This window comes from Chiloscyllium punctatum, chromosome 37, assembly GCF_047496795.1.
Source record: "Chiloscyllium punctatum isolate Juve2018m chromosome 37, sChiPun1.3, whole genome shotgun sequence".
Lineage (NCBI taxonomy): Eukaryota > Metazoa > Chordata > Chondrichthyes > Orectolobiformes > Hemiscylliidae > Chiloscyllium > Chiloscyllium punctatum.
Genome location: NC_092775.1, coordinates 5,843,271 through 5,869,540, shown reverse-complemented (window position 1 = coordinate 5,869,540; position 26,270 = coordinate 5,843,271). Strand labels below are relative to the sequence as shown.

Here is a 26,270-nt window from a genome sequence, read left to right as displayed (position 1 = left end):
CTGGATAAATACTTAAACAGTAACAACTTGCATTTATACAGCACTTCTAGTGTTGTAAAATGTTCCTAGGCACTTCACAGAAGAGTTAGCAGAAAGATAATTTGCACAGAGCCATAAACAGTGCTAGTAGAAAAGGTTAAAATCAACTAGGTGTAAGTGAGGACTGCAGATGCTGGAGATCAGAGTCTAGATTAGAGTGTTGCTGGAAAAGCACAACAGGTCAGGGCAGCATCTGAGGAACAGGAAAATCGACGTTTTGGGCAAAAGCCCTTCATCAGGAAATGATGCCCTTCCTGATGAAGGGCTTTTGCCTGCAACATCGACTTTCCTGCTCGTCAGATGCTGCCTGACCTTTGTGCTTTTCCAGCACCACTCTGATCTCTATAGTAGAAAAGGTGGCAACAGAGTTAAAGTGACTCGAAGAGCAAAGAGTGGAGAGCCAGGGGATCTCAGGGTCTACGCAGCTGACAGCTGAGCCTTCAGTTGTGAACAGCACAACACTGGAAACGGACAAGAGGCCAGACTTGATGGAAACCAGGGAATTCAAAGTGTTTGAAAACAGGAGTAGAACTTGGAAACCAAAATGTGAAGTGTAGAATAAAGATGAAAAGGCAGAGGTGTGAGGCAAGAGAAAAGGGACCACGTCTAATTGCACAGCTTCATCATTTCACAATGGGCTGAATGGCCTCCTTCAGGGCTGTATGATCTTTTCTTGCTCATGAAGCTGCCTCATGTCAGGTATGTGTGGGGTGGAGAGTTACCAGGAAAGTTGCTGCATGAAGTGGCTCAGATTCACTGTCCACAACATAAGACCAACAGGAAAGTTACAGATAAAACTGCCCATGTCCCATTCCCGGGATTTCTCAAGACAATACTCACAGGAGAACCTGGTTTTCCAGAAGTTCCAGGGATGCCACGCTCTCCGGCTATACCCACTGGCCCAGGAGGACCAGGAACACCATCTGTCCCAGGAACCCCAGCTGGACCAGGGTTCCCTTTGGGCCCCACCTCACCACGAACTCCTGGCTGCAAACGTCAGGAAGACAGAAATAAAATCGAATCAATAATTTGGCTCGTGTTGCACAGGATCGGGCTAAAGGTCAGATATCAAGTTGGTGTGAAATAACTGTCAGCTGCAAACTGACCAATTGAATAAGTGCAAGTGGATTCTTTCCCTTGTGCTCCTTTCTCTCTCCCTTTCTCCCCCTCCCAAAGGAGGTCTTTTCATTGAAGAAGAGTCACATCAGACTCAAGTAACAGTCGGTCTGTTGTTTCTCTGTCCACAGGTCCTGCCAGATCTGCTGAGTTTCTCCAGCCATCTTTCTGTTGGTTTCTGCCTTTTCGTTGGGTCCAGTGAGAGGCTGTTTGCTGATATGACCTTTACACTTTACAGCTGCCTGACAGAAATGTCTGCTGTAAACACAGGGAGAATGGTGGCAGTGATGTGGAGGTGTTGGTGTTGAACTCGGCTGGACCAAGTCAGAAGTCACACCACACCAGGTTATAGTTCAACTGGTTTATTTGAAATCACAAACTTTCGGAGCAGCTTGTGATTTCAAATAAACCTGTTGAATTATAACCTGGCATCATGTGACTTCTAACTTTGGGGAGAATGGGGCAACTTAGCATTTCCATCTGCCATCCAATGGTCAGTCCAGTGTGAGTGTCAGCTGGGCCTGTAACTGAGTGAGCAGCTCACGTGCCTGGTTACAGGTGGACTTTGTTCCAAAAAAAAATTTCTCCTGGATATGATGTCAGAATCATTTGCGAGGTGTGTAGTTGGTGTGGCAATGTTCATCAGGAGGTGCTTGACTTTAAACCTACTGTCCCCAAAGCTGCCCGTTGATTTCTCTGATGACGCTTACCTCTCCCTTCTGTCCCTGCGGTCCTGGCTGACCCTAAAAGGGGGCAGAACAAAGATGGTTAAAGATTCAATTCGGAAAGGTCTTCCATCAGTACAGCTCTCTGTCTTGATGGCAATCGCTATGGTGCACTCAGTAACTGTGGTCACTCTCTGGCTGAAGGTGATTCCACACCCAGCTGAATATACCTCAAGTTCCATGTCGGAACAAGGGAGAAGTACACACACAAACACACACACACACACACACACACACACACACACACACACACACACACACACACACACACACACACACACACAGATGAGGAAATTCTCACGTGAGCAGCGATGAGACCCGTATGCCGTGAATTTAAAAGAATGAGAAATAATCGCATCGAAAATTATAAAACGGTTCCAGTACTTGGTGGGGTAAGTGTCAAGGGTTTGGAATCCTGATCACAGGGACTCAGTATCGGGCTGAGGGGTTAGCCGGGAGGGACAGGATGAGGGGTTAGCTGGGAGGGACAGGATGAGGGGTTAGCTGGGAGGGACAGGATGAGGAGACCTTCGTTCATGTAAAGGGTGTGGCTCGATGGAATCCTTTCCCCAGGCAGTTTGTAGGTGGTCATTTATTGAGTGTATTTGAGACTGAGATTGATAGATTTTGGGCAGTTATGGAATTGAGGGATAGAAAGGCAAAGCAGGGCTGAGGGGCCTCATTTTAGACTCTTAGGAATAGGAGTAGGCCATCATGGCTGATCTGTAATCTAACTTTGGCCCATATCCCTTAATACCTTTGCTTACCGAAACTGTATCTATCTCACAGTGAAAATGAACAAATGAACCAGCATCCTCTGCCGTCTGTGGGAGAGTGTACTGAACATCTACCACCCACAGGCTGGAACGGCTTCATGGGTAACCAGGCCTTATTTCTATTGCTTCTGCTCTTTTCTTAATTGCCTGTGGATGGGCATGAGGCAAGGCCTTTGTCTGTGTTCCTCACAACTAGATCCACATTATAATGAGTTACAGTTTACCGGAGCTGCTCCTGAAATATACCAATCATTATTGCCATGCAGTTGAGCTCACACACACACACACACACACACACACACACACACACACACACACATACACACACACACACACACACACACACACACACACACACACACACCTCCAGCTATTGCTACACAGATTGCATGAGGCAGTCCTGAGGAACCCAAACCATCTGAAGGGTTGGTGTTGCATGTAGCACAACACTGTCTCCCTTTATCTCCCCAGTCTGCCAATGCACTGTGTGTCTGACCCATTGACCCTAGGGGAATGACGAGGGAGCCGATAGCAAAACCTGACCCTAGTTGTCCTAACCTTCACTCCGCCTCTCAGTAGAGATTCCCATTCCCCTGCTCTCAGAAAGGGCAGAAAGCTGAAAGCCTGTCCCCACAAAGGTTCCTGAAAAGCCCCAAAGTGAGAAACATTCAAGATAAAGCCTTTTCCAAAGTGAGACTTCCCTGATCACAGCGACCTCAAGGCAAATTTACACTTTGCTCATCCTCATGAGTTCCATCAACCTCCGTTTGGGTTTTGTTTGCACAGATGCCCCAGATACCACCCTCAGTCACTCAGTATCATATTACTGCAACCAGCAATCTATCTCTTCTCACATTCCAGCAGGACCTCATGCTCAGATTACAGCAATCATCGACAATCACTCACTAATGAGAGGGTCGATCTAGGAAATTCCATGTCTCTAGTCCTGGGATCTGTGGGGCCTAGTGTGGCTGATGAGCCTGATCCCAGAGCCCCATCTCCAACCAACACATTGGGATGGTGTTTCCGGGATTTTGGATTGGTCCTTGGCCTCAAGATCATTGTCATTCCTATCTCAGGATCATTTTCCGTCTTTCCTCTCGATAGCGACTGTTCTCAAAGTATTGGGCCCCTCTGGACAGGAGTTTCCTCCAAGTTGGTTTCTCCTGAGGAAGGGTCTCCCATGCATTGATATAACACCATAAGATATAGAATTAGGCCATCAGCCCAACAGGTCTGATAGCCATTTAATCATGGCTATTTTTGTTTCTCAGCCCCATTGTCCTGCTTTCTTCCCATAACTCTTGATCCCCTTACTAATCAACAATCTGTCCATCTCTGTCTTAAATACACTCAATGACTTGGATTCCATAGCCTCTTGCAGCAGTGCGGTCCTTAGATACACTGCACTCTAGCTGAAGAAATTCATCCTCATGGCAGTTCTAAAGGGTCGTCCCTTCACTCTGAGGCTGTGCCCTCAGGTCCCAGTCTCTCCCACTAGTGAAAACATTTTCTCCACAGCCACTCTATCCAGGCTTTTCAGAATTCAAAATCTTTCAAAGAACGCTCCCTCACCCTTCTAAACTCTGTCAAGTAGAGACCCAAAGTTCTCAACCGCTCCTCATATGACAAGCCCTTCATCCCCAGGATTGTTCTTCTATAGCTCCTCTGGGCCCCTCTATCTTCCTTAGATACAGGCCCAATGTTCACAATATTCCAAATATGATCTGACCAGAACCTTACACATCCTTAGCAGTACATTTCTGCTCTTGTATTCTAGCCCTCTTGAAATGAATGTTAACATTGCATTTGCTTTCCAAATTGTGACCTGAACCTGCATGTTAACATTAAGAGAATCCTGATGAAGGATTTCCAAGTCCCTTTCAGATTTCTGAAGCCTTTCCTTATTTAGAAAATAATCAATATCTTTATTCTTACTTCCAAAGTGCACAACCTCACACTTTCCCATATTATATTCCACCTGCCACTTCTTTGCCAATTCTCCTTGCCCATTCACTTTCTTTATTAAATAGACATCCCTACAGTGTGGAAACAGGCCCCTCAGCCCAAGTCCACACTGATCCTCCAAAGAGTAACCCACCCAGAATCATTCCCCTAAATTTACCTCTGACCAATGCACCCCACCTGCACATCCCCGAACACTACAGGCAATTTAGCATGGCCAATTCACCTAGCCTGCACATCTTTGGACTGTGGGAGGAAACCGGAGCACCCGGAGGAAACCCACGCAGACTCGAGGAGAATGTCCAAACTCCACACAGACAGTCGTCCGAGGCTGGAATCGAACCTGGGTCTCTGGTGCTGTGAGGCAACAGTGCTAACTACTGAGCCACCATTCCACCTTCTGCAGCCTTTTTGCCTCCTCAATACTACTTGCCTCTCCACCTATCGTTGTGTCATCTGCCCTCAGTTCCTTTGTCCATCATTAATGTATAATGTCACCTCTGTTGCATTTCCTGAGGAAAGCGTTCAGGGAGCCTTTGAAATGTTTCCTTTGTCCTCCATTTATTTGAGTGCCTTCCATTGAGTTGGGGAAGGATGGTGTCCTTTGGCGATTTGAACTCAGGTCTCCTAACGACATGGCCAGGCCAGAGAAGCAGGTTTTGGATAATCATTGCCCTGGTGCTGATGCTGTTCACTGTTTCAATGTTGCTGATGTCAGCTCACTTGTCCTCCCAGCTCAATGTCTCAAACAATGTTGATGGTAGTTCTTAAGGTTTGTGAGGTGGTGTCAATATGTAGTCCAAGTTTTGGAGCCATGTGGAAGACTCAGAAGAGTGTAAAGTAGTCATAGTCCTACCAGACTACAGAGCTACTCTCTCATTAGAGAGAAGTGACTGGTGGTGGTTTAACCAGAGGGACACCACGCCTCAGGTGAGGGAAGAGGTTAAGAAGGAGAATCTATCGTGGTAACCTCAGCTGGTGTGGGGATTGGACTCAAGTTGTTGGCGTTACTCTGCATCACAAACCAGCCATCCAGCCAACTGAGCTTTCCAAGTTCCTAGAAGGAAAACTGCCTTATACCTATGTTTGGGATGGAACCAGAAATTGGTAAAGGACGTGAAGCTTCTTGAAGTCGAAGCTGAAACCAATTCTTCAGTAAGCGTCCACAATAACGTTATGGGAGGCTTGAAGATTCTTTTCAAGGAACAGAGATGCCGTTGCCATCCACATACTGAAGTTCCACAAGCAAGGTCAGTGTTGTTTTCCTCTTGGATTTAAAACAGTTGGGCTTGAAAGGATTTCTGCCCCATCCTGTAGACATTGTCCTCACTGATAGGAAACTTGTTCTTGACAAGGTGAAGAATAGTACCAAAACAAAAATGGCTGGAAAAGCTCAACAGGTCTGGCAGCACCTGTGGAGAGAATTCGGAGTGAATTTTTTGAGTCCAATGACCCTTCCTGAGAACTGAGTTTTCCATTTCTGAAGAAGGGTCACTGGACCTGAAACGTTAATTCTGACTTCTCTCCACAGGTGAGCCAGACCTGCTGAGCTTTTCCAGCCATTTTTGTTTCTGATTTCCAGCATCTGCAGTTATTTTGGTTTTTACATGAGGAATGGTGGTGGTGAAGACGGAGACAAGGATGAGGGTGATGACACATCTCTGCTTGGCCCCTGTCTTAACCTGAAAGGCTTCTTTGATATTACCATCGGTAAGGACCATCACCAATATCAAGTTGTGAAGGTGGTGGAGGATGTTGAAGAGTTCCACTGGACAGACAGTCATAGAGTCATAGAGATGTACAGCATGGAAACAGACCCTTCGGTCCAACCTGTCCATGCCGACCAGACATTCCAACCCAATCTAGTCCCACCTGCCAGTACCTGGCCCATATCCCTCCAAACCCTTCCTATTCATATACCCATCCAAATGCCTCTTAAATGTTGCAATTGTACCAGCCTCCACCACATCCTCTCCATACACGTAACCACCCTCTGAGTGAAAAAGTTGCCCTGTAGGTCTCTTTTATATCTTTCCCCTCTCACCCTAAACCTATGCCCTCTAGTTTTGGACTCCCCGATCCCAGGGAAAAGACTTTGTCTATTTATCCTATCCATGCCCCTCATAATTTTGTAAACCTCTATAACCTTAGCCTGTGATGCTCCAGGGAAAACAGCCCCAGCCAGTTCGCACTCTCCCTGCAGCTCAAATCCTCCAACCCTGGCAACATCCTTGTAAATCTTTTCTGAACCCTTTCAAGTTTCACAACATCTTTCCGATAGGAAAGAGATTAGAATTGCACACAATATTCCAACAGTGGCCTAACCAATGTCCTGTACAGCCACAACATGACTTCCCTGCTCCTGTATTCCTGACCAAGAAAGGAAAGCATCCAAACGCCTTCTTCACTATCCTATCTACCTGCGACTCCACTTTCAAGGAGCTATGAACCTGCACTCCAAGGTCTCTTTGTTCAGCAACACTCCCTAGGACCTTACCATTAAGTGTGTAAGTCCTGTTAAGATTTGCTTTTACAAAATGCAGCACCTCACATTTATCTGAATTAAACTCCGTCTGCTACTTCTCAGCCCATTGGCCCATCTGATCAAGATCCCGTTGTAATCTGAAGTAACCCTCTTCGCTGTCCACTACACCTCCAATTTTGGTGTCACCTGCAAATTTACTAACTGTACCTTCCTATGCTCGTATCGAGTCTTTGATGGGATCCTCCCCAGTACTTCCTTATTGAGCCAAAAGCCTTGGTCAGATCAATGAGGGCTATGCAGAATGGGTTACTTTTATTCTGGCAATATCTCATTATCATATTGCAACCAGTAGCTCATTACTGTACAACCATTTACATCTCATTATTATAATATAACTGGCATGTCACAAATATTTCACTGTCAGCAGCACCTTATTGTAAATAACTCACTGATATGTAGCATTCAGCACCTTGTATGTTGACAGGGGAAATGTGCAGAGGTTCTTTCCCTCTTGTGGGAGAGTCCGGGGCCAGACGGCATCATCTCAGAGTAAGGGGGTCACCCATTTAAGGCAGAGATGAGGAGGAATTTCTTCTCTCAGAGGGGAGTGAGGCTGTGGAATTCTTTATCGGAATGGGCTGTTGAGGCTGGGTCACTGGGTGTATTCAGGTTTGAGATAGATTGTTCATCAGTAAGGGAGTCGGGGTTCTGGGGAAAAGGCAGGAAAAGTGAAATTGAGGCTTATCAGACCAGCTGTGATCTTATGAGTGATGGAGCAGGCTCGATGGGCTGGATGGCCTCCTACTGCTCCTACATTTGATGGCCTTATATTCATCATATCACAGTGAATTATCGGATGATGATCAGACAGGACAGGCAGGTGAATCTGTAACCATACCATGTAACTGCGAGAGCTGGCAGTAATTATTGCTACTCTAAGGCAGAGGGTGACATTGAGCTGTCAGCTGTGATCAGTATCTGAATAACAAGGCTTGCTTAATCAAAAAAAAAAATTCTGAGCTCATGGTAGACTTTAACTCACCATTTCTCCTTTTTCTCCTGGAAGTCCATCAGAACCTGCAAGTCCCTGTAAAATAGTAAATACAATCGAGGTTAATTAATGCTTAAAGAACAGAATGTGAGCTGCATTCCCAGAGTTAAATAAAACATAGCTCAGAGAATATTAGAGCTAGTGTAGTTTGTTTAGAACATAGAACATAGAACAATACAGCACAGAACAGGCCCTTCAGCCCACGATGTTGTGCCGACCATTGAACCTCATGTATGCACCCTCAAATTTCTGTGACCATATGCATGTCCAGCAGTCTCTTAAATATTCCCAATGACCCTGCTTCCACAACTGCTGCTGGCAATGCATTCCATGCTCTCACAACTCTCTGTGTAAAGAACCCACCTCTATACTTTCCACCAAACAGCTTAAAACTATGACCTCTCGTGTTAACAATTTCTGCCTTGGGAAAAAGTCTCTGGCTATCAACTCTATCTATGCCTCTCATTATCTTGTACACCTCATTTAGGTCACCTCTCCTCCGTTTTTCCAATGAAAAAAGTCCGAGCTCAGTCAACCTCTCTTCGTAAGATAAGCCCTCCAGTTCAGGCAGCATCCTGTAAACCTCCTGTGAACCCTCTCCAAAGCATCCACATCTTTCCTACAATAGGGCAACCAGAACTGGACGCAGTATTCCAAGTGCGGTCTAACCAAAGTTTTATAGAGCTGCAACAAGATCTCACGACGCTTAAACTCAATCCCCCTGTTAATGAAAGCCAAAACACCATATGCTTTCTTAACAACCCTGTCCACTTGGGTGGCCATTTTAAGGGATCTATGTACCTGCACACCAAGAACCCTCTGTTCCTCTACACTGCCAAGAATCCTATCCTTAATCCTGTACTCAGCTTTCAAGTTCAACCTTCCAAAATGCATCACTTCACAATTATCCAGGTTGAACTCCATCTGCCACCTCTCAGCCCATCTCTGCATCCTGTCAATGTCCCGCTGCAGCCTACAACAGCCCTCTATACTTTCAACGACACCTCCAACCTTTGTGTTGACTGCAAACTTACTGACCATCCTTCAATCCCCTCATCCAAGTCATTAATAAAAATTACAAACAGTAGAGGCCCAAGGACAGAGCCCTGTGGAACACCACTCACAACAGACTTCCAGGCAGAATACTTTCCTTCCACTACCACTCGCTGTCTTCTGTCGACCAGCCAATTCTGTATCCAGAGAGCTAAATTTCCCTGTATCCCATTCCTCCTGACCTTCTGAATGAGCCTACCATGGGGAACCTTATCTGAATGGCCTTGCTGAAGTCCATATGCACCACATCCACCGCTCGACCTTCATCAACTTGTCTGGTAACATCCTCAAAGAACTCAATAAGATTCGTGAGGCATGACCTGCCACTCACAAAGCCATGCTGACCGCAATTAATCAATCCATGCTCTTCCAGATGGTCAAATCCTATCCCTCAGAATCCTTTCTAACACCTTGCAGACGACAGACGTAAGACTGACTGGTCTGTAATTGCCAGGGATTTCCCTATTTCCTTTCTTGAAGGGAGGAATTACATTTGCCTCCCTCCAGTCTCTGGTGGAGAGCGAGGATGCAAAGATTTAGATTAGATTACTTACAGTGTGGAAACAGTCCCTTCGGCCCAACAAGTCCACACCGCCCCACCGAAGCGTAACCCACCCATACCCCCAACCTAAATTGGCAATTTAGGATGGCCAATTCACCTGGCCTGCACATCTTTGGACTGTGGGAGGAAACCAGAGCACCCGGAGGAAACCCACACAGACACGGGGAGAATGTGCAAACTCCACACAGTCAGTCACCTGAGGCAGGAATTGAACCCAGATCTCTGGTGCTGTGAGGCAGCAGTGCTAACCACTGTGCCACCGTGCTGCCCTAGATCTTTGCAAGTGGCGAAGCAATCAGATTTCTCGTTTCCCAAAGCAGCCGAGGACAAATCTGGTCTGGCCCTCGTGACTTGTCAATCTTAATGTTTGTCAAAATTTTCAGCACATCAGCTTCCTCAATCTCTATCTGTTCCAGCATGCTTACCTGCTCCTCAATGGTTTCATTCACTACAAGGTCCTTTTCTTTAGTAAAGACAGAAGGAAAAAACTCATTTAGGGCTTCCCCTACCTCCTCAGACTCTGTACACAAGTTCCCTATGCTATCCCCAATCGGCCCTACTCTTTCTTTGATCATTCTCTTATTCCTCACATACGTTTAAAATGCCTTTGGATTCTCCCTAATCCTTCCTGCCAAGCCTTTTTCGTGCCCCATCCTGGCTCTCCTCAGACCATTTTTGAGCTCCTTCCTTGCCTGCCTATAATCCTCTCGAGCTGAGCAAGACCTTTGCTTCCTCCACCTTATGTAAGCTGCCTTCTTTCTTTTGACGAGAAGCTCCTCTGCTCTCGTCATCCAAGGTTCCTTTATCTTACCCCTTCATGCCTGTCTCAGAGGAACACGTTTGTGCATCACTCGCAACAACTGTTCCTTAAACAGTCTCCACATGTCTATAGTGCCCTTTCCATGGAACAATTGCTCCCAGTCCATGCTTCCCAACTCACGTCTGATAGCATCATAGTTTCCTTTTCCCCGATTAAATATCCTCCCATTGTGCCTGCTTCTCTCCTTCTCCATAGCTATGTAGAATGTGAGGCAGTTGTGGTCACTATCACCAAAATGCTCTCCCACCACAAGATCTGACACCTGCCCCGGCTCATTGCCGAGCACCAAATCCAAAATGGCCTCCCCCATTGTCGGCCTGTCAACGTGTTGAGTTAGGAAACCCTCCTGAACACACCTTACAAAAACAGCTTCTTCCAAACCAAGTGCTCCAAGGTGGTTCCAATCAGTATTGGGAAAGTTAAAGTCACCCATTACAACAACTCTACTACATTCACACTTTTCCAAAATCTGCCGACCTATGCTTTCTTCAATCTCCCTGCTGCTATTGCTTGCTTGAAGGCTGATGGCAAGTTATGGAGATAGACAATAGTTTTTATGACAGGGGTACAGTTAGGCTCCATCTCCTTGTTGACCCGCTGCCAAATTTTCTGGTTTGATTCTGAAAGGGCTGTAGACTCGCAATGTCCTAATTGAGGGAATTCCAGGATTTTGACCCAGCGACAGTGAAGGAATGGCGATATGTTTCCAAGTCAGGATGGTGATTGGCTTGGAGGGGAATTTGCAAGGGGTGGTGTTCCCACGTATCTGCTGCCCTTGCCCTTCTAGATGGAAGTGGTTTTGGGTTAGGAACGTGCTGTCTGAGGAACTTTGGTGAGTTTCTGCAGTGCATCTTGTAGTTAGTACACACTGCTGCTACTGAGTGTCAGTGATGGAGGGAGTGGATGTTTGTGGATGTGGTGCCAATCACGCGGCTGCTTTGTCTCAGATGGTGTCAAGCTTCCTGAGTGTTGTTGGAGTTGCCCCCATCCAGGCAATTGGGGCTGTTAAGGCCCCATCACACCCCTGACTTGTGCCTTGTAGATGATGGACAGGCTTTGGGGAGTCAGGAGGTGAGTTACTTGTTGCTGTATTCCTAGCCTCTTGCCTGCTCTTGTAGCCATAGTATTTATACAGCTAATCCAGTTGAGTTTCTGGTCAAGAGTAACCCCAGAATATTGATAGTGGGAAATTCAATGATTGTAACACCATTGAATGTCAAAGGGATGGGGATAGATAGATGTCTCTTTTTGGTGATGAACAATGCCTGGCATTTGTGTGGCATGAATGTTACGTGCCATGCCAGCCCAAGCCTGGATATTGTTCAGGTTTCAATCATAGACTGCTTCAGTGTCTGAGGGGTGACAAATGATGCTGAATATTGTGCAATCATTGGCAAACATTCCCACTTCTGACCTTCTGGTGGAGGGAAGGTCATTGATGAAGCAGCTGAAGATGGTTGGGCCTAGGACATTATCCTGAGGAACTCCTGCAGAGATGTCCTGGGGCTAAGATCACTGACCCCCAACAACCATGGTCCTTTTGAGGTCCTTTTGGTTGGTCGATGGGAGGGATGAATCCAGTAGGTGACCAAGAGGAATGGAAGGGAGTGGGGGGCGGGGAAGGAGTTGGGGGAAGGGAAGAGGGGTTATTTGAAATTAGAAAACTCAATGTTGAGTCCACTGGGCTGTAGGCCACCCTCCAGAGATTGTTCCTCCAATTTGTGGTTTGATTCGCTGTGGCATGGAGGAGGCCGAGGATGGTCATGTTGGAAAGGGAGTGGGAAGGGGAATTAAAATGGCCGGTAACTGGGAGATTGGGTTGGCTCCTGTGGGCCTGGCTGAGATGCTCGGTCAACCTTTCCCTAAGTTTATATTCGGTCCCCCCGATGTAGAGAAGACCACATCGGGAGCACATCGGTTGGAGCAGAGGCAGGTGAACCTCAGTCTCACCTGGAAGGACTGTTTGGGGCCCTGGATGAAGGTGAGGGGGGTGGTGTACCAGCAGGTTTTGCATCTTTTCTGGTTGCAGGGGGAGGTACCTGGGGGGGGGGGGGGGGGGGGGGGAGAGAGGAGGGTCAGTGGGGAGAGTGGTGCAAACCAAGGATGTCAAAGGGAACGGTCCTTGCAGAAGGCAGAGAGGGGTGGGGAGGGGAAGATGTTCTTGGTGATGGGATTTGGTTGGAGTTGGTGGAAGTATTTAAGGATGATATGTTGGATGTGGAGACTGGTGGAGTGGTAAGTGAGGACAAGGGGAACTCTTCTTATTGCGTTTGGAGGGGGGAGGTTTAGAGCAGTGGAGTGGGGAATGGAGGTGGTGTGGTGGAGGGCTGTCTGGATAACAGAGGGGGGAACAGCACATTGGTCGAAATAGGTGGGATGCTCAGGAGTGGAATGTCTCCTCATCCGAGTGGAATTTGGAAAAGGGTATGGAGTTCTTGCAGGATACTGGGTGGGAAGAGGTATAGTCCAGGTAGTTGTGAGAGTCTGTGGGTTTATAGTAAATGTCCAACTGAGACTGTCACCGGAGATGGAAATGGAGAGGTCAAGAAAGAGGAGGGAGGTGTCTGAGATGGACCGAGTGAATTTAAGGGCAGGCTGGAAGCTGTGGGTGAAGTCGATGAACTGCTCCAGTTCAGCCTGGTTGCAGGACTGGTACAGTCATCGATGTAACAAGAGAAGAGTTGGGGCACAGTGCCTGTGTAGGTACTGAAGAGGGACTGTTCAACATAGCCGACAAAGCTGGGGCCCATCCGGGTGCCCATGGACACCCCCTGGATTTGAAGGAAATGGGAAGAGTTAAGGGAAAAGTTATTGAGAGTGAGGACTAGTTCATTGAGGTGGAGGAGGGTATTGGTGGAGGGGAAATGGATGGGTCTGTCGGAGAGGAAGAAGCAGAGGCCATCCTTGTGGGGTATGGATGTGTATATCCATAGTGAAGATCAAGCGCTGGGGGCCAGGGAACTGGAAGTTCCTGAAGGGATGGAGGGTGGGGTTGGTGTCACGGATGTAGGTGGGAAGTGCCTGAACCAAAGGGGGAGAGGTTGGAGGCAAAGGTTCAAGCAATCCACCCTTCACCTATCCATGTCGTAAATAATCCAACCTTTGTGACATCTCTATTGCAAATTAATCCTTGGAGTCTAGTCGTCATTCTGGTAAACCTATTAAAATTGTAAATTAAATGAAGTCACTAGCTCAATCTATAGGGCAATGGAGATCTTTAGCTCCAAAACTACAAACCCATTTCCCTCACACTCCCTCAGAGAGGCTTTGGTTGAAATGTTGCGATTATATTCTCACAATGAACCTGAATATCCCTGAGACTTCCCTCAGAGAGAACAAACTGAGATTGGAGTCAACAAAATGTAGAGCTGGAAAGGCACGGCAGGTCAGGCAGCATCGGAGGAGCAGGAGAGTCGACATTTTGCATCGGGACCCTTCATCAGAACTCCTCAGCGTCATGGAGTGTGTAAAATTTATTGATGTGTGGGCGCAGGGGAATGAAGGGGAGTTCTTTGCTGAGGACTGATTGTTCACCCTCAGTGAGGGGGAGGTCTGGGCTGGGGGGAATGTTCAATACCCAGCAGGGCTTGGGGCTGGGGCTAAGTGTTCAGCTGGAGTTGGGAGTGGGGGTGGACACTGCTTCTCAAATGGGTATGTGTCACGTGGGTGTCAGCGGTCATCACTTGATTGGCATAATGTTTGGCAGCATCAGCAGGATTGGCATGTTCAGTGGCATCAGTGAAAGTGATGTTGTCATTGGTGTCCCATGATGAAGGGTCCTGACCCGAAACGACTCTCCTGCTCCTCTGATGCTGCCTGACCTGCTGTACCTTTCCTGCTCCATATTTTATCGACTCTGACTTCTAGCATCTGCTGTCCTTACCATTTCCAAAACTGGACTTTGTAGGATTTGAAGATAGAGTTGGGATAATGTTGAGAACAGCCCAGCAGAAAGATCACGTTTAAATTAAAGTTCTTTCAGTGCTTGAGCTCTCTAACCAAATTTTGGAAAAAGCTGTATAACCAGAAACACCATCGACAGACCAGGCGCCATATGAATAGACACGTTGGGGGGCAATAAGACCATAAGACATAGGAGTGGAAGTAAGGCCATTCAGCCCATCGAGTCCACTCCGCCATTCAATCATGGCTGTTGGGCACTTCAACTCCACTTACCCGCATTCTCCCCTGAGAATGACAGGAGAATAGAGGGGACGAGGCTGCAGCACAGAGATAACAGGATGAATCCTCCAGGAATGTAGAGTTGGCAGCAACAATACCTCGGCCAAAGGGCTCAGTGCCTGAAAGCAATCTGACTGCAGGAATGAATACAATCACTTCCTTACCTGGTTACCTTTGGGACCTGATGCTCCAACAGGGCCCTGAGGAAAGAAAAAATGAAACAGATCATCAGCCGGCTGTAAACCGTCCAGAACGATGGAGAAAACAATGTCACAGTTGGTCACTGAGGGGGTGAGAACTGAGGGACCAACCCACTACGAACCACAATGGTCACCTCACCCTGTGCCCTGAGGACCTTCAGTCAGATAATAACCTCGCTTCAGGATTGGTGGACCAGGCTCAAGGGGCTAAACTTCTGCTCCTCGTTCGATTGTTTGTACTTACTTCTGTTCAGAGAATCTAGCAGCACAGAAGAAAGCCATTTGGCCCATCTTGTCTGTGTTGGCACTTAGAAAGAACTAAAACTACCCCCACTCCCCATAGAGGAAACCCTTCCCATCTTCCATCTAATTCTTTCACCAGTTTACTTTAGGTTCTGTGCCTTCTGCTTATCAACCCTCCTGCCAGTTTACTCCATCAAAATCCTTCTGAATTTTGATCCCTTCTTTAAGTCTTCTCTGTTCTGAGAAGAACCATTTCAGTTTCTCTAAGCTTGCTATATGAATGCAGTCACTCAATCCCGGGACCATTACAGTGAACCTCCTCTGCACCAAGCTCCTGGTTTTAACAGCCCTCAGTCACACCTGCCTTGGAAAGTATCTCTGCCCCAGAAACCAACTTTGTGGACATTGAATGTCACAAGTCAAGGCATCTCTCTCACTCACAGATCAATGTCTAGAAAAGGCCAACAGATCACCGTCAATTGGACTTTGTGAAACGGAATGCCTGAACAACATTTCCATGACTTGCTGCTTTTACATAGCCCCTGGAACCTGTCACATCCCCACTGGTGCAAGCTGTGGACCACTACTGAGGTGGACAGTCTTCCCTTGGTGACGTCAGTCACCATCTTGTTTAGGCAGGAGAAAGTGAGGAGTGCAGATGCTGGCGATCAGAGTCAAGAGTGTGGTGCTGGAAAAGCACAGCAGGTCAGGCAGTATCTGAGGAGCAGGAGAATCAACGTTTCGGGCAAGAGCCCTTCATCAGGTCACTCTTCCACCTTCCCCCCAACTCTAGCCCTCTCCCATCTATCTCTCCATCCCCTCAGCTCACAGTCTCATTCCTGATGAAGGGCTCTTGCCTGAAACTCCTGCCCGAACTCCTCCCCTTGTCAATTTTCCTGATCCTCAGATGCTGCCTGATCTGCTGTGCTTTTCCAGCACCACACTCTCGACTCTATCCTCTTGTTCAGGTCATTTGCCCCCTCAGAGGAAGACACAACCTCAGAGGGATAGGCAAGGATCAGTCTCACCATCTTCACAACCATTTGTCACACAGCAGATTACTCATGGACAAGGGAGCAGACTTCAGCACATTCTCACAGCAATGTTCTGGAGAGAGAAAGAGCGAGAGAGTGCATGTGCGTGTGTGTGTGGGTAAACCAGAAGTAGTGATGAAAGAGAAATTTGAAAACTAAATGTTGAATTTTAAGTGTGACATTGGAAATAATGGCTCAGTTTGCCCAGTTTGTCTTCTGTAGCCTTAACAGGAACAGCTGCTGATGTGCTGCCCTTCAAAGGGAGGTCTACTTTAACCACTGATCTCACTGAGGAACTGTGTTAAATTGAGGTGATGGTGGGATTCACACTTACTGTCACTCAGTTCCAGAGTCTGGTTACAAGGCTGTGCTAACACCGACAGGACCTGTGGGGAATCTCCCTGCGGAGTTTGTTGAGAATTCTCTGTGGAACAGGCAATGGCCTCAATGGAACTCATCATCTGAGCCAGTACAAAGCAGACCCAGGGGTGGGTCTACAGAGCTGCCTGACCCAGGCTGGGACTAGTCAATGTACACCCTGCAAGGTTACCCTATTTTATTGTTTAACAATAAACAATGTTCTTTTCCAGTCGGAGTTCCTCATTTATTAGAAAAGGCTCTCTAAACAAGCTCGCTCCATCCAAGAAGTTTTAAAATAATAGGAGATAAAATTCTGGGGAGGTTACGTCGCTCAGCCTAGGCTTATTCAAGGAAAAGCTCCTGTGTGTCCTAGAAAAGTATGTACCTGTCAGGCAGGGAGGAAGAAGCAGTGAAGAATGGGGGTGTATAAACACTTGGCCATAACATTATGTGACTTCAAATGTTCCTAATTAGCCTTAGTACCCTGGGCTCAGCATCTCAATCGACAGACCCATATACTCACGTTTTATTTTACTTATTCATAGGAGGTAAACTTCACTGGTAAGGCTGGCATCTGCCAACTTCATTGGCAAAGGTTTCAGCTGCCCCCGTTCATGAATGGCCCTAGTCTAGCCTGCTCTGGCCATTGAAGGTGGAACTGTGTTTGCATGCCTGTTCCTTTAAAAAGGCTGGGTTTCCCCGATGGAAACACAGGGCTGAGGTAGGAAAGACCTCGGACCCTTTTCCCAGCAGAGTTAACTTTGGGTCTGGAGTCATGTGTGAGCTTGTGTGGCACCTTTTCTTTCCTGAAACTCACTTATGAATCAAATGAGTGTTTATGACAATCCATAAGATTCATGGTCCCCATGAACTCATCCAACTGGATCGTTTATTTACAATACAGACTTACTCATTCATTGAATTTAAAACCCATCAGTTTATCTCTTCAGGAGAGGCCTCAGGATTACTAGCCCACTGATATATTGCTGCTGAGTGGCCTCTTTTCGCATTATGACAATTCTGTAATTCTGTGATGTGACTGTACCCACTCAAAAGAGTGGGAAGAGGGAGAAAGACCGGACTCTAAAGCCTTTCACAGTTTAACTGTCCACTGGCACTCACTTTGAGGCTCAGACATGGCAGACTATTTCGGTGAGGTAGACTAATATCCACAGCTCTGGTCTCACACCTACAGCAAGAGTCAAAGAGTTCATTGAGAAGGGAAAGAGTAAATCCATCAAAATCCCAGGGAAAGTTTTCATTTCTGGACAGAACCTTACGGAAACAATGACGTGCCTGTGCTCAAGAACAGAGTACAGGGAATCAGTGCCAGCAGAGAATGTGACTACAGAAGAGGAGACAGAGAGGTTGCCTGAACCCAGGGGAGGGTCTGGCAATCAGGAATACAGGAACCTGACCAGGAGCCAGAGAGCTGCAGACACATCTTCTCAAACATCTAGACAGGATCGGAAGTAAACTTCGGACCACCAGATCAAGATTGGGTCAAACCCGAGATAGCTTATCCAAAAGTGTTTCTGAATGCAAGCTTGTGAGGCAGTGAGAACATGGGGCAGGCACTGTGTGAGACTGAGCTATCAGAGCTCTGGGAGGGTGCGATATCTCCTCTCTCACTAGCACCTGAAGAAGGAGCAGGGCTCCAAAAACTTGTGTTTTCAAATGAAACCTGTTGGACTATAACCCAGTGTGGTGTGATTTTTGACCAAGTGAAAATCCAGGCTGGAGTGGAGCTGCCTTGCACTCCCCAGGAATCATGGTGATGAGGGCATCCACTCCGTGCACAGAGAGTCCACCTGCTTTCAAACCATTTCACTGGGAAAGGTGGGCGGTCCCCGCAATGGACACGTTGGAGTGTCAGGGCAGATATCAACGGGATGGGATCTCCAGGAATATCTCAGATCAGAGATGGCAACCCTCAGTTGTAACAACTTGTCGCATTGATTGGATGGCTCTTTCAGGAACACAGACACATCGAGCCAATGGCCTCCTTACACCTCATCATTCAGTGACCAATCACAGGACAGCAGTGGGTGTGCATTTCACAGCAGTCCCATCAAAAGGCCCACATCCTGAGGACAATTAATCCTCACAATCAGGTCTTTCTGAGGTACTGGGAGCTTCTCTGCTCCTCTAACAGATCCAGGGAAATAAAATAATGGTCAATTTTCCTTCTGATTCCCAGCAGTTGTTGTCAGATCTTTCCTTTTATCAACAGAAGATTTTCCAAAGAGGCTTGGGTAAATAGTTGGAAAGAGAAACATTGCAGGGAACGCACAGAGGTATTTTCTGAATAGCCTGTCTCTGTGTTGGAAGATTCAATGATGCTTCAATGGTGTTGAACAGGCTCAGTCTGATCAATTATTGTGCAATCTCAATTGACACTGGAACGTTCTCGAAGAGGTGGGTGTCCTCAGAACTGAGTTCATTTCTTCACTAAATAACAACAACACTCACCCTTTCCCCAAAGTCCCCACGGATTCCTGTAGGTCCTGGGACACCTGGCTCACCACTTTCACCTTTACGACCCTGGAGGAAGAAATGCACTTGCATTAACAAAAGGTTGAGCTTTCCCCAAGCGCAGAGATGAGAGGACAGGAGATAAAAAGATGAAAGCAGATGTCAAGGAGCAGACAGAAAAGTGGGAAAAGCTGGGGAGGAAGAGATAAAGCAGGAAGACCGAGGTAAGTTGAAGGAAGGGGGAAGTGGAAGAGAGGGAGGGAGAGGCAGAGAATGTAAAGAGGAAGGAGAGGACAAACAGGGTGGAAGAGGAGGAAAGAAAAGATGAGGATGACAGAGGGAGAAGTAAAAGAGGAGTGATAGGAAAGTGTGAATGTAATAGGGATAGAAAGAAAGGGAGAAGGAGAAAAAGGGAGAGATATAGGAGACAAAAAGGCCAAATAAAAAGAGGGAAAGGGAATAGAAGAGGGGAAGAGATGTGGAAGGAAGAGCTATGACCGGGAAGTGGAGAGAAGGCGAATGGAGATAAACATTTAAAAGGTGAGAGTGGATTAGAGGAACAGAGGCAGAAAAGACAAGAGCAGGAGAGAGAGAGAGTAGGATAATAAAGGGAGAGCAGAGTGTTGTGAAAGTAGAGATAGTGAGAGAAGGGTGGAGGGAGAGAAGAGGAATAGATGCTGGAGGGTGCTGACTGGAAAGGCAGACATGGAAGTGGGAGGATGGAAGGCAGAGTGAAAGTAAGATAATAGATTTAACGGTTCAATATGGAGAAGGGAAGAGGCAGAGTGAGGAGAGGCACGAACAGCGAGAAAGATCCAGAAGGGAGAGGAAAGCTAGGGATAGGAGCATGGTGCCTGGGACCACAAGGTAGGGACAGGAGGACAATCAGGACTCAGTAGAAAATAATACTTCAAGGTTATGGCAAAGTTAATCCTCAATAACTTTAAAAATGGGTTAGAAGCAAATATTCATTCATTCTAATGAGTTAAAACAACATTTTAATAAACACAGCGATGTGACTACTCTCCAAATTCACTTCTCACACCAATTTAAAACAGTGGAAATGCCGAGGGCTCTTGGGATGGAAAGGACATGAGCAAGGACAATCATGACCAGAATAGGCACCGTTTGCCTGGTGACAGAGTGTGCACCACAGTAATGCCGAGTCCAGGGGGAGGATCGCCCCCTGCCTGTATACCATGGCAATGCAGAATCCTGGAGTGGATCGCCCCCTGTCTGTACACCACAGTAATGCAGAATCCTGGGGGAGGATCGCCCCTGCCTGTACACCATAGTATTGCAGAATCCTGGGGGATGATTGCCCCCTGTCTGTACACCACAGTAATGCAGAATTTTGGTGGAGGATCGTCCCCTGCCTGCACACCATGGCAATGCAGAATCCTGGGGTAGGATCGCCCCCTGTCGGTACACCATGGTAGTGCAGAATCCTGGGGGAGGATCGCACCCCCCCCCCAACCCCGGTCTGTACGCGACAGTAATACAGAACCATGGGGGAAGATCGCCCCCTGTCAGTACACCATGGTCATGCAGAATCCTGGGGGCGGATCGCCCCTGTCTGCACACCATGGCAATGCAGAAACATGGGGGAGGATCGCCCCCTGTCTGTACACCACGGTAATGCAGAATCCTGGAGGTGGCTAGCCCCCCCTGTCTGTACACCACGGCAATGCAGAATCCTGGGGGAGGATCACCGTCCCCGTCTGTAAACCATGGTGATGCAGAATTGTGGGGACGAATGCCCCCTGTGTATATAGGACAGCAATGCAGAATCTTGGGGGAGGATCACCCCCTGTCCTTACACCATGGTCATGCAGAATACTGGGGGAGGAACGCCCCCTGTCTGTACACCACGATATTGCAGAATCCGGGGGAGGAGCTCCCCCTGTCGGTACACCATGCTAATGCAGAATCCTGGGGAGGAACGCCCATTGCAGAATCCTGGGGGAGTAACGCCCCCTGTCTGTACACCACGGTTATGCAGAATCCTGGGGGAGGATCGCCCCCTGTCTGTACACCACGGTTATGCAGAATCCTGGGGGAGGATCGCCCCCTGTCTGTACACCACAGTAATGCAGTATCCTGGGGGAGGATCGCCCCCTGTCTATAACACCATGGCAATGCAGAATCATGGGGGAGGATCGCCCCCTGTCTGTACACCACGGTAATGCAGAATCCTTGGGGAGGATCGCCTCCTGTCTGTAACACCATGGCAATGCTGAATCATGGGGGAGGATCGCCCCCTGTCTGTAACACCATGGTAATGCAGAATCCTTGGGGAGGATCGCCCCCTGTCTGTACATCATGGCAATGCAGAATCATGGGGGAGGATCGCCCCCTGTCTGTAACACCATGGCAATGCAGAATCATGGGGGAGGATCGACCCCTGTCTGTAACACCATGGCAATGCTGAATCCTTGGGGAGGATAGTCCCCACCCTGTCTGTACACCATGGTGATGCAGAATCCTGGAGAGGAACGCCCCCTGTCTGTACACCATGGCAATGCAAAATCCTGGGGGTGGAGCGCCACCTGGCTGTAAACTGTGGAAATGCAGAATCCTGGGGAGGAACGCCCCCTGTCGGTACACCGTGGCAAAGCAGAATCCTGAGGAGGAACGCCCCCTGTCTGTACACCACTGTAATGCAGAATCCTGGGGAGGAATGCCCCCTGTCTGTACACCACGGTATTACAGAATTCTGGGGAGGAATGCCCCTGTCTGAACACCACAATTATACAGAATTCTGGGGAGGAACGCCCCCTGTCTGTACACCATGGTAGTACAGAATACTGGGGAGGAACGCCCCCTTTCTGTACACCACAGTAATGCAGAATCCTGGGGAGGAATGCCCCCGTCTGTACACCGTGGCAGTGCAGAATCCTGGGGAGCATCGCCCTCTGTCTGTACACCATGGTGATGCAGAATCCTGGGGAGCATCGCCCCCTGTCTGTACACCACGGTATTGCAGAATCCTGGGGAAGAACGCCCCCTGTCTGTACACCACGGTAATGCAGAATCCTGGGGAGTAACACCCCCTGTCTGTACACCACGGTATTGCAGAATCCTGGGGAAGACCACCCCCTGTCTGTACACCATGGTAATGCAGAATCCTGGGGAGGAAAGCCCCCTGTCTGTACGCCATGGTAATGCAGAATCCTGGGGAGGTATGCCCCCTGTCTGTACACCACGGTAATGCAGAATTCTGGTGAGGAACGCCCACTGTCTGTACATCATGGTAATGCAAATTCCTAGTAGGTGACCCTTTGGCCCAACCCATCCATTAATTTCCTAAATTAATCCAGTCCCACCTGCCAGTACCTGGCCCATATCCCTCCAAACCCTTCCTATTCATATCCCCATCCAGATGCCTTTTAAATGTTGTAATTATACCAGCCTCCACTACTTCTTCTGGCAGCTCATTCCATACATGCACCACACTCTGCGTTAAGAATTTGCCCCTCAGGTCCCTTTCATATCTTTCTCCTCTCACCCTAAACCTATGCCCTCTAGTTCTGGACTCCCCCACCCCAGGGAAAAGACCTTGTTTATTTATCCTACCCAGGCCCCTCATAATTTTGTAAACCTCTATAAGGTCACCCCTCAGCCTCCAACGCTCCAGGGAAAACAGCCCCAGCCTGTTCAGCCTCTCCCTGTAGCTCAAATCCTCCAACCCTGGCAACATCTTTGTAAATCGTTTCTGAACCCTTTCAAGTTTCACAACATCCTTCCTATAAGAGGAGATCAGAATTGTACGCAATATTCCAACAGTGGCCTGGCCAATGTCCTGTACAGCCACAGCATGACCTCCCAACTCCTGTACTCAATACTCTGACCAATAAAGGAAAGCATACCAAATGCCTTCTTCACTATCCAATCCACCTGCGACTCCACTCTCAAGAAACTCTGAACAATCGACAATAGATTCACGGTCACTATTAGACTCTTAATTCCAGGTTTTTAAAAAAAAATTGAAATTCAAATCCCATAGTAGGATTTGAACCCATGCCCCCTGAACATTATCTGGGTCTCTAGGTAAACAGCCCAGCAATAATATCACCAAGCCATCACCATCTGTACAAAGTTAGGAGAGTGGGCTACACTGCAGGGGAGTGAAAGGGGTGAGGCTGGGGAAGGCTGAAGGTAAAAATTTCATTCATATTCCTGCCTTCATTTGTACCTTCCTCCTGGGCAGTTTCAGTGGGTGTAAGACATAGAACATAGAACATAGAACATAGAACAATACAGCACAGAACAGGCCCTTCGGCCCACGATGTTGTGCCGAACTTCTATCCTAGATTAAGCACTCATCCATGTACCTATCCAAATGCCGCTTAAAGGTCGCCAATGAATCTGACTCTACCACTCCCTCGGGCAGCGCATTCCATGCCCCCACCACTCTCTGGGTAAAGAACCCACCCCTGACATCTCCCCTATACCTTCCACCCTTCACCTTAAATTTATGTCCCCTTGTAACACTCTGTTGTACCCGGGGAAAAAGTTTCTGACTGTCTACTCTATCTATTCCTCTGATCATCTTATAAACCTCTATCAAGTCACCCCTCATCCTTCGCCGTTCCAACGAGAAAAGGCCGAGAACTCTCAACCTATCCTCGTACGACCTACTCTCCATTCCAGGCAACATCCTGGTAAATCTTCTCTGCACCCTCTCCAAAGCTTCCACATCTTTCCTAAAGTGAGACGACCAGAACTGCACACAGTACTCCAAATGTGGCCTAACCAAAGTCCTGTACAGCTGCAACATCACCTCACGACTCTTGAATTCAATCCCTCTGCTAATGAACGATAATACTCCATAGGCCTTCTTATAAACTCTATCCACCTGAGTGGCAACCTTCAAAGATCTATGTACATAGACCCCAAGATCCCTCTGTTCCTCCACCTGACCAAGAACCCTACCATTAACCCTGTATTCCGCATTCTTATTTGTTCTTCCAAAATGGACAACCTCACACTTGGCAGGGTTGAACTCCATCTGCCACTCCTCAGCCCAGCTCTGCATCATATCTAAGTCCCTCTGCAGCCGACAACAGCCCTCCTCACTGTCCACAACTCCACCTATCTTTGTATCATCTGCAAATTTACTGACCCACCCTTCGACTCCCTCCTCTAAGTCATTAATAAAAATTACAAACAGCAGAGGACCCAGAACTGATCCCTGCGGAACTCCACTTGTAACTGGACTCCATGCTGAATATTTACCATCTACCACCACTCTCTGACTTCGACCGGTTAGCCAGTTTTCTATCCAATTGGCCAAATTTCCCTCTATCCCATGCCTCCTGACTTTCCGCATAAGCCTACCATGGGGAACCTTATCAAATGCCTTACTAAAATCCATGTACACTACATCCACTGCTCTACCCTCATCCACATGCTTGGTCACCTCCTCGAAGAATTCAATAAGACTTGTAAGGCAAGACCTACCCTTCACAAATCCGTGCTGGCTGTCCCTAATCAAGCAGTGTCTTTCCAGATACTCGTAAATCCTATCCCTCAGTACCCTTTCCATTACTTTGCCTACCACCGAAGTAAGACTAACTGGCCTGTAATTCCCGGGGTTATCCCTATTCCCTTTTTTGAACAGGGGCACAACATTCGCTACTCTCCAGTCCCCGGTACCACCCCAGTTGCCAGTGAAGACGAGAAGATCATTGCCAACGGTACTGCAATTTCCTCTCTTGCTTCCCACATAATCCTAGGATATATCCCGTCAGGCCCGGGGGACTTGTCTATCCTCAAGTTGTTCAAAATGTCCAACACATCTTCCTTCCTAACAGGTATCTCTTCTAGTTTATCAGTCCGTTTCACACTCTCCTCTTCAACAATACGGTCCCTCTCGTTCGTAAATACTGAAGAGAAGTACTTGTTCAAGACCTCTCCCATCTCTTCCGACTCAATACACAGTCTCCCACCACTGTCCTTGATCGGACCTACCCTCGTTCTCGTCATTCTCAGGTTTCTCACATACGCATAGAATCCCTTGGGGTTATCCTTGATCCTATCCGCCAGGGATTTTTCATGCCCTCTCTTAGCTCTCCTAATCCCTTTCTTCAGGTCCCTTCTGGCTATCCTGTATCCCTCCACTGCTCTGTCTGAACCTTGTTTCCTCAACCTTATGTAAGCCTCCTTCTTCCTCTTTACTAGACATTCAACCTCCCTCGTCAACCAAGGCTCCCTCACACGACCATTTCTTTCCTGCCTGATCGGTACATACATATCAAGGACACGTCATATCTGCTCCTTGAAAAAGTCCCACATTTCCACCACATCCTTCCCTGACAGCCTAGGCTCCCAACGTATGCTCCTCAAATCCTGTCTTACAGCATCGTAATTTCCCTTCCCCCAATTGTAAAAACTTCCTTGTTGTGCGCACCTATCTCTCTCCATAACCAAAGTGAAAGTCACAGAATTGTGGTCGCCATCACCAAAATGTTCACCCACTAACAAGCCCACCACTTGTCCCGGTTCGTTACCGAGTACCAAATCCAATATGGCCTCCCCTCTGGTTGGACAATCTACATACTGCGTTAGAAAAGCTTCCTGGACACACTGCACAAACACCGCCCCATCCAATCTACTTGATCTAAAGAGTTTCCAATCAATATTTGGGAAGTTGAAGGAATATCCGAACCATCATACGTGCTCAGTCAAGGCTCCATAAAGACAGCACCACTGAGAGCTGTTGGATACCTCCAGGTAGAGCTGGGGAGGGGTGCGGATACACCAGGCTGCTGGGTTTCTGCTGTGCCAACTGGGAACAGTGGGTGGCCAGGAGCAGCCCACCAACCCCTGCTTTCTATCTCAGCTCCAGTCTGCTGGGATTCACAATAGCAGGGAACGTTGGAGCTGGAAGAGAGAGATTCATCCTCACACAGTGTAGCCACCATAGCCTGTGACCCCAGCATTACCATTCCATTCAGGGAAGCCTGCTCTCTCACTCCCAACCAGATTGTTAGCCCAGCCTCATACCAGCTCTCTCACCCGAGTCTGAGTCTCACTGGTTCATGCCCCAATCCAGGAGCAAGTGTTAGTTATTGAAGGGATGGGATTCTCTTTGGTCCAGGATCCAGACAGACAGTCCCATTACAGACCAGCAGGGGGCACTGCACCGTCAGAGTCCCTACCCTACACATATGAGAGTAAAC

General features: G+C 47.8%; 1 protein-coding gene across 1 annotated transcript in view; it reads right to left on the bottom strand.

The window, feature by feature from the left end:
• The window catches only part of col9a3 (collagen, type IX, alpha 3), a 284,757-nt gene that overhangs the window by 26,607 nt on the left and 231,880 nt on the right, over positions 1-26,270 (bottom strand). The window contains exons 24-28 of the mRNA XM_072556160.1: positions 19,084-19,155; positions 14,939-14,974; positions 8,149-8,193; positions 1,866-1,898; positions 880-1,026 (exon numbers count right to left, since the gene is read on the bottom strand). Coding sequence (XP_072412261.1) covers positions 880-1,026; positions 1,866-1,898; positions 8,149-8,193; positions 14,939-14,974; positions 19,084-19,155 — 333 coding nt within the window. The remainder of the gene's footprint in view (positions 1-879; positions 1,027-1,865; positions 1,899-8,148; positions 8,194-14,938; positions 14,975-19,083; positions 19,156-26,270) is intronic.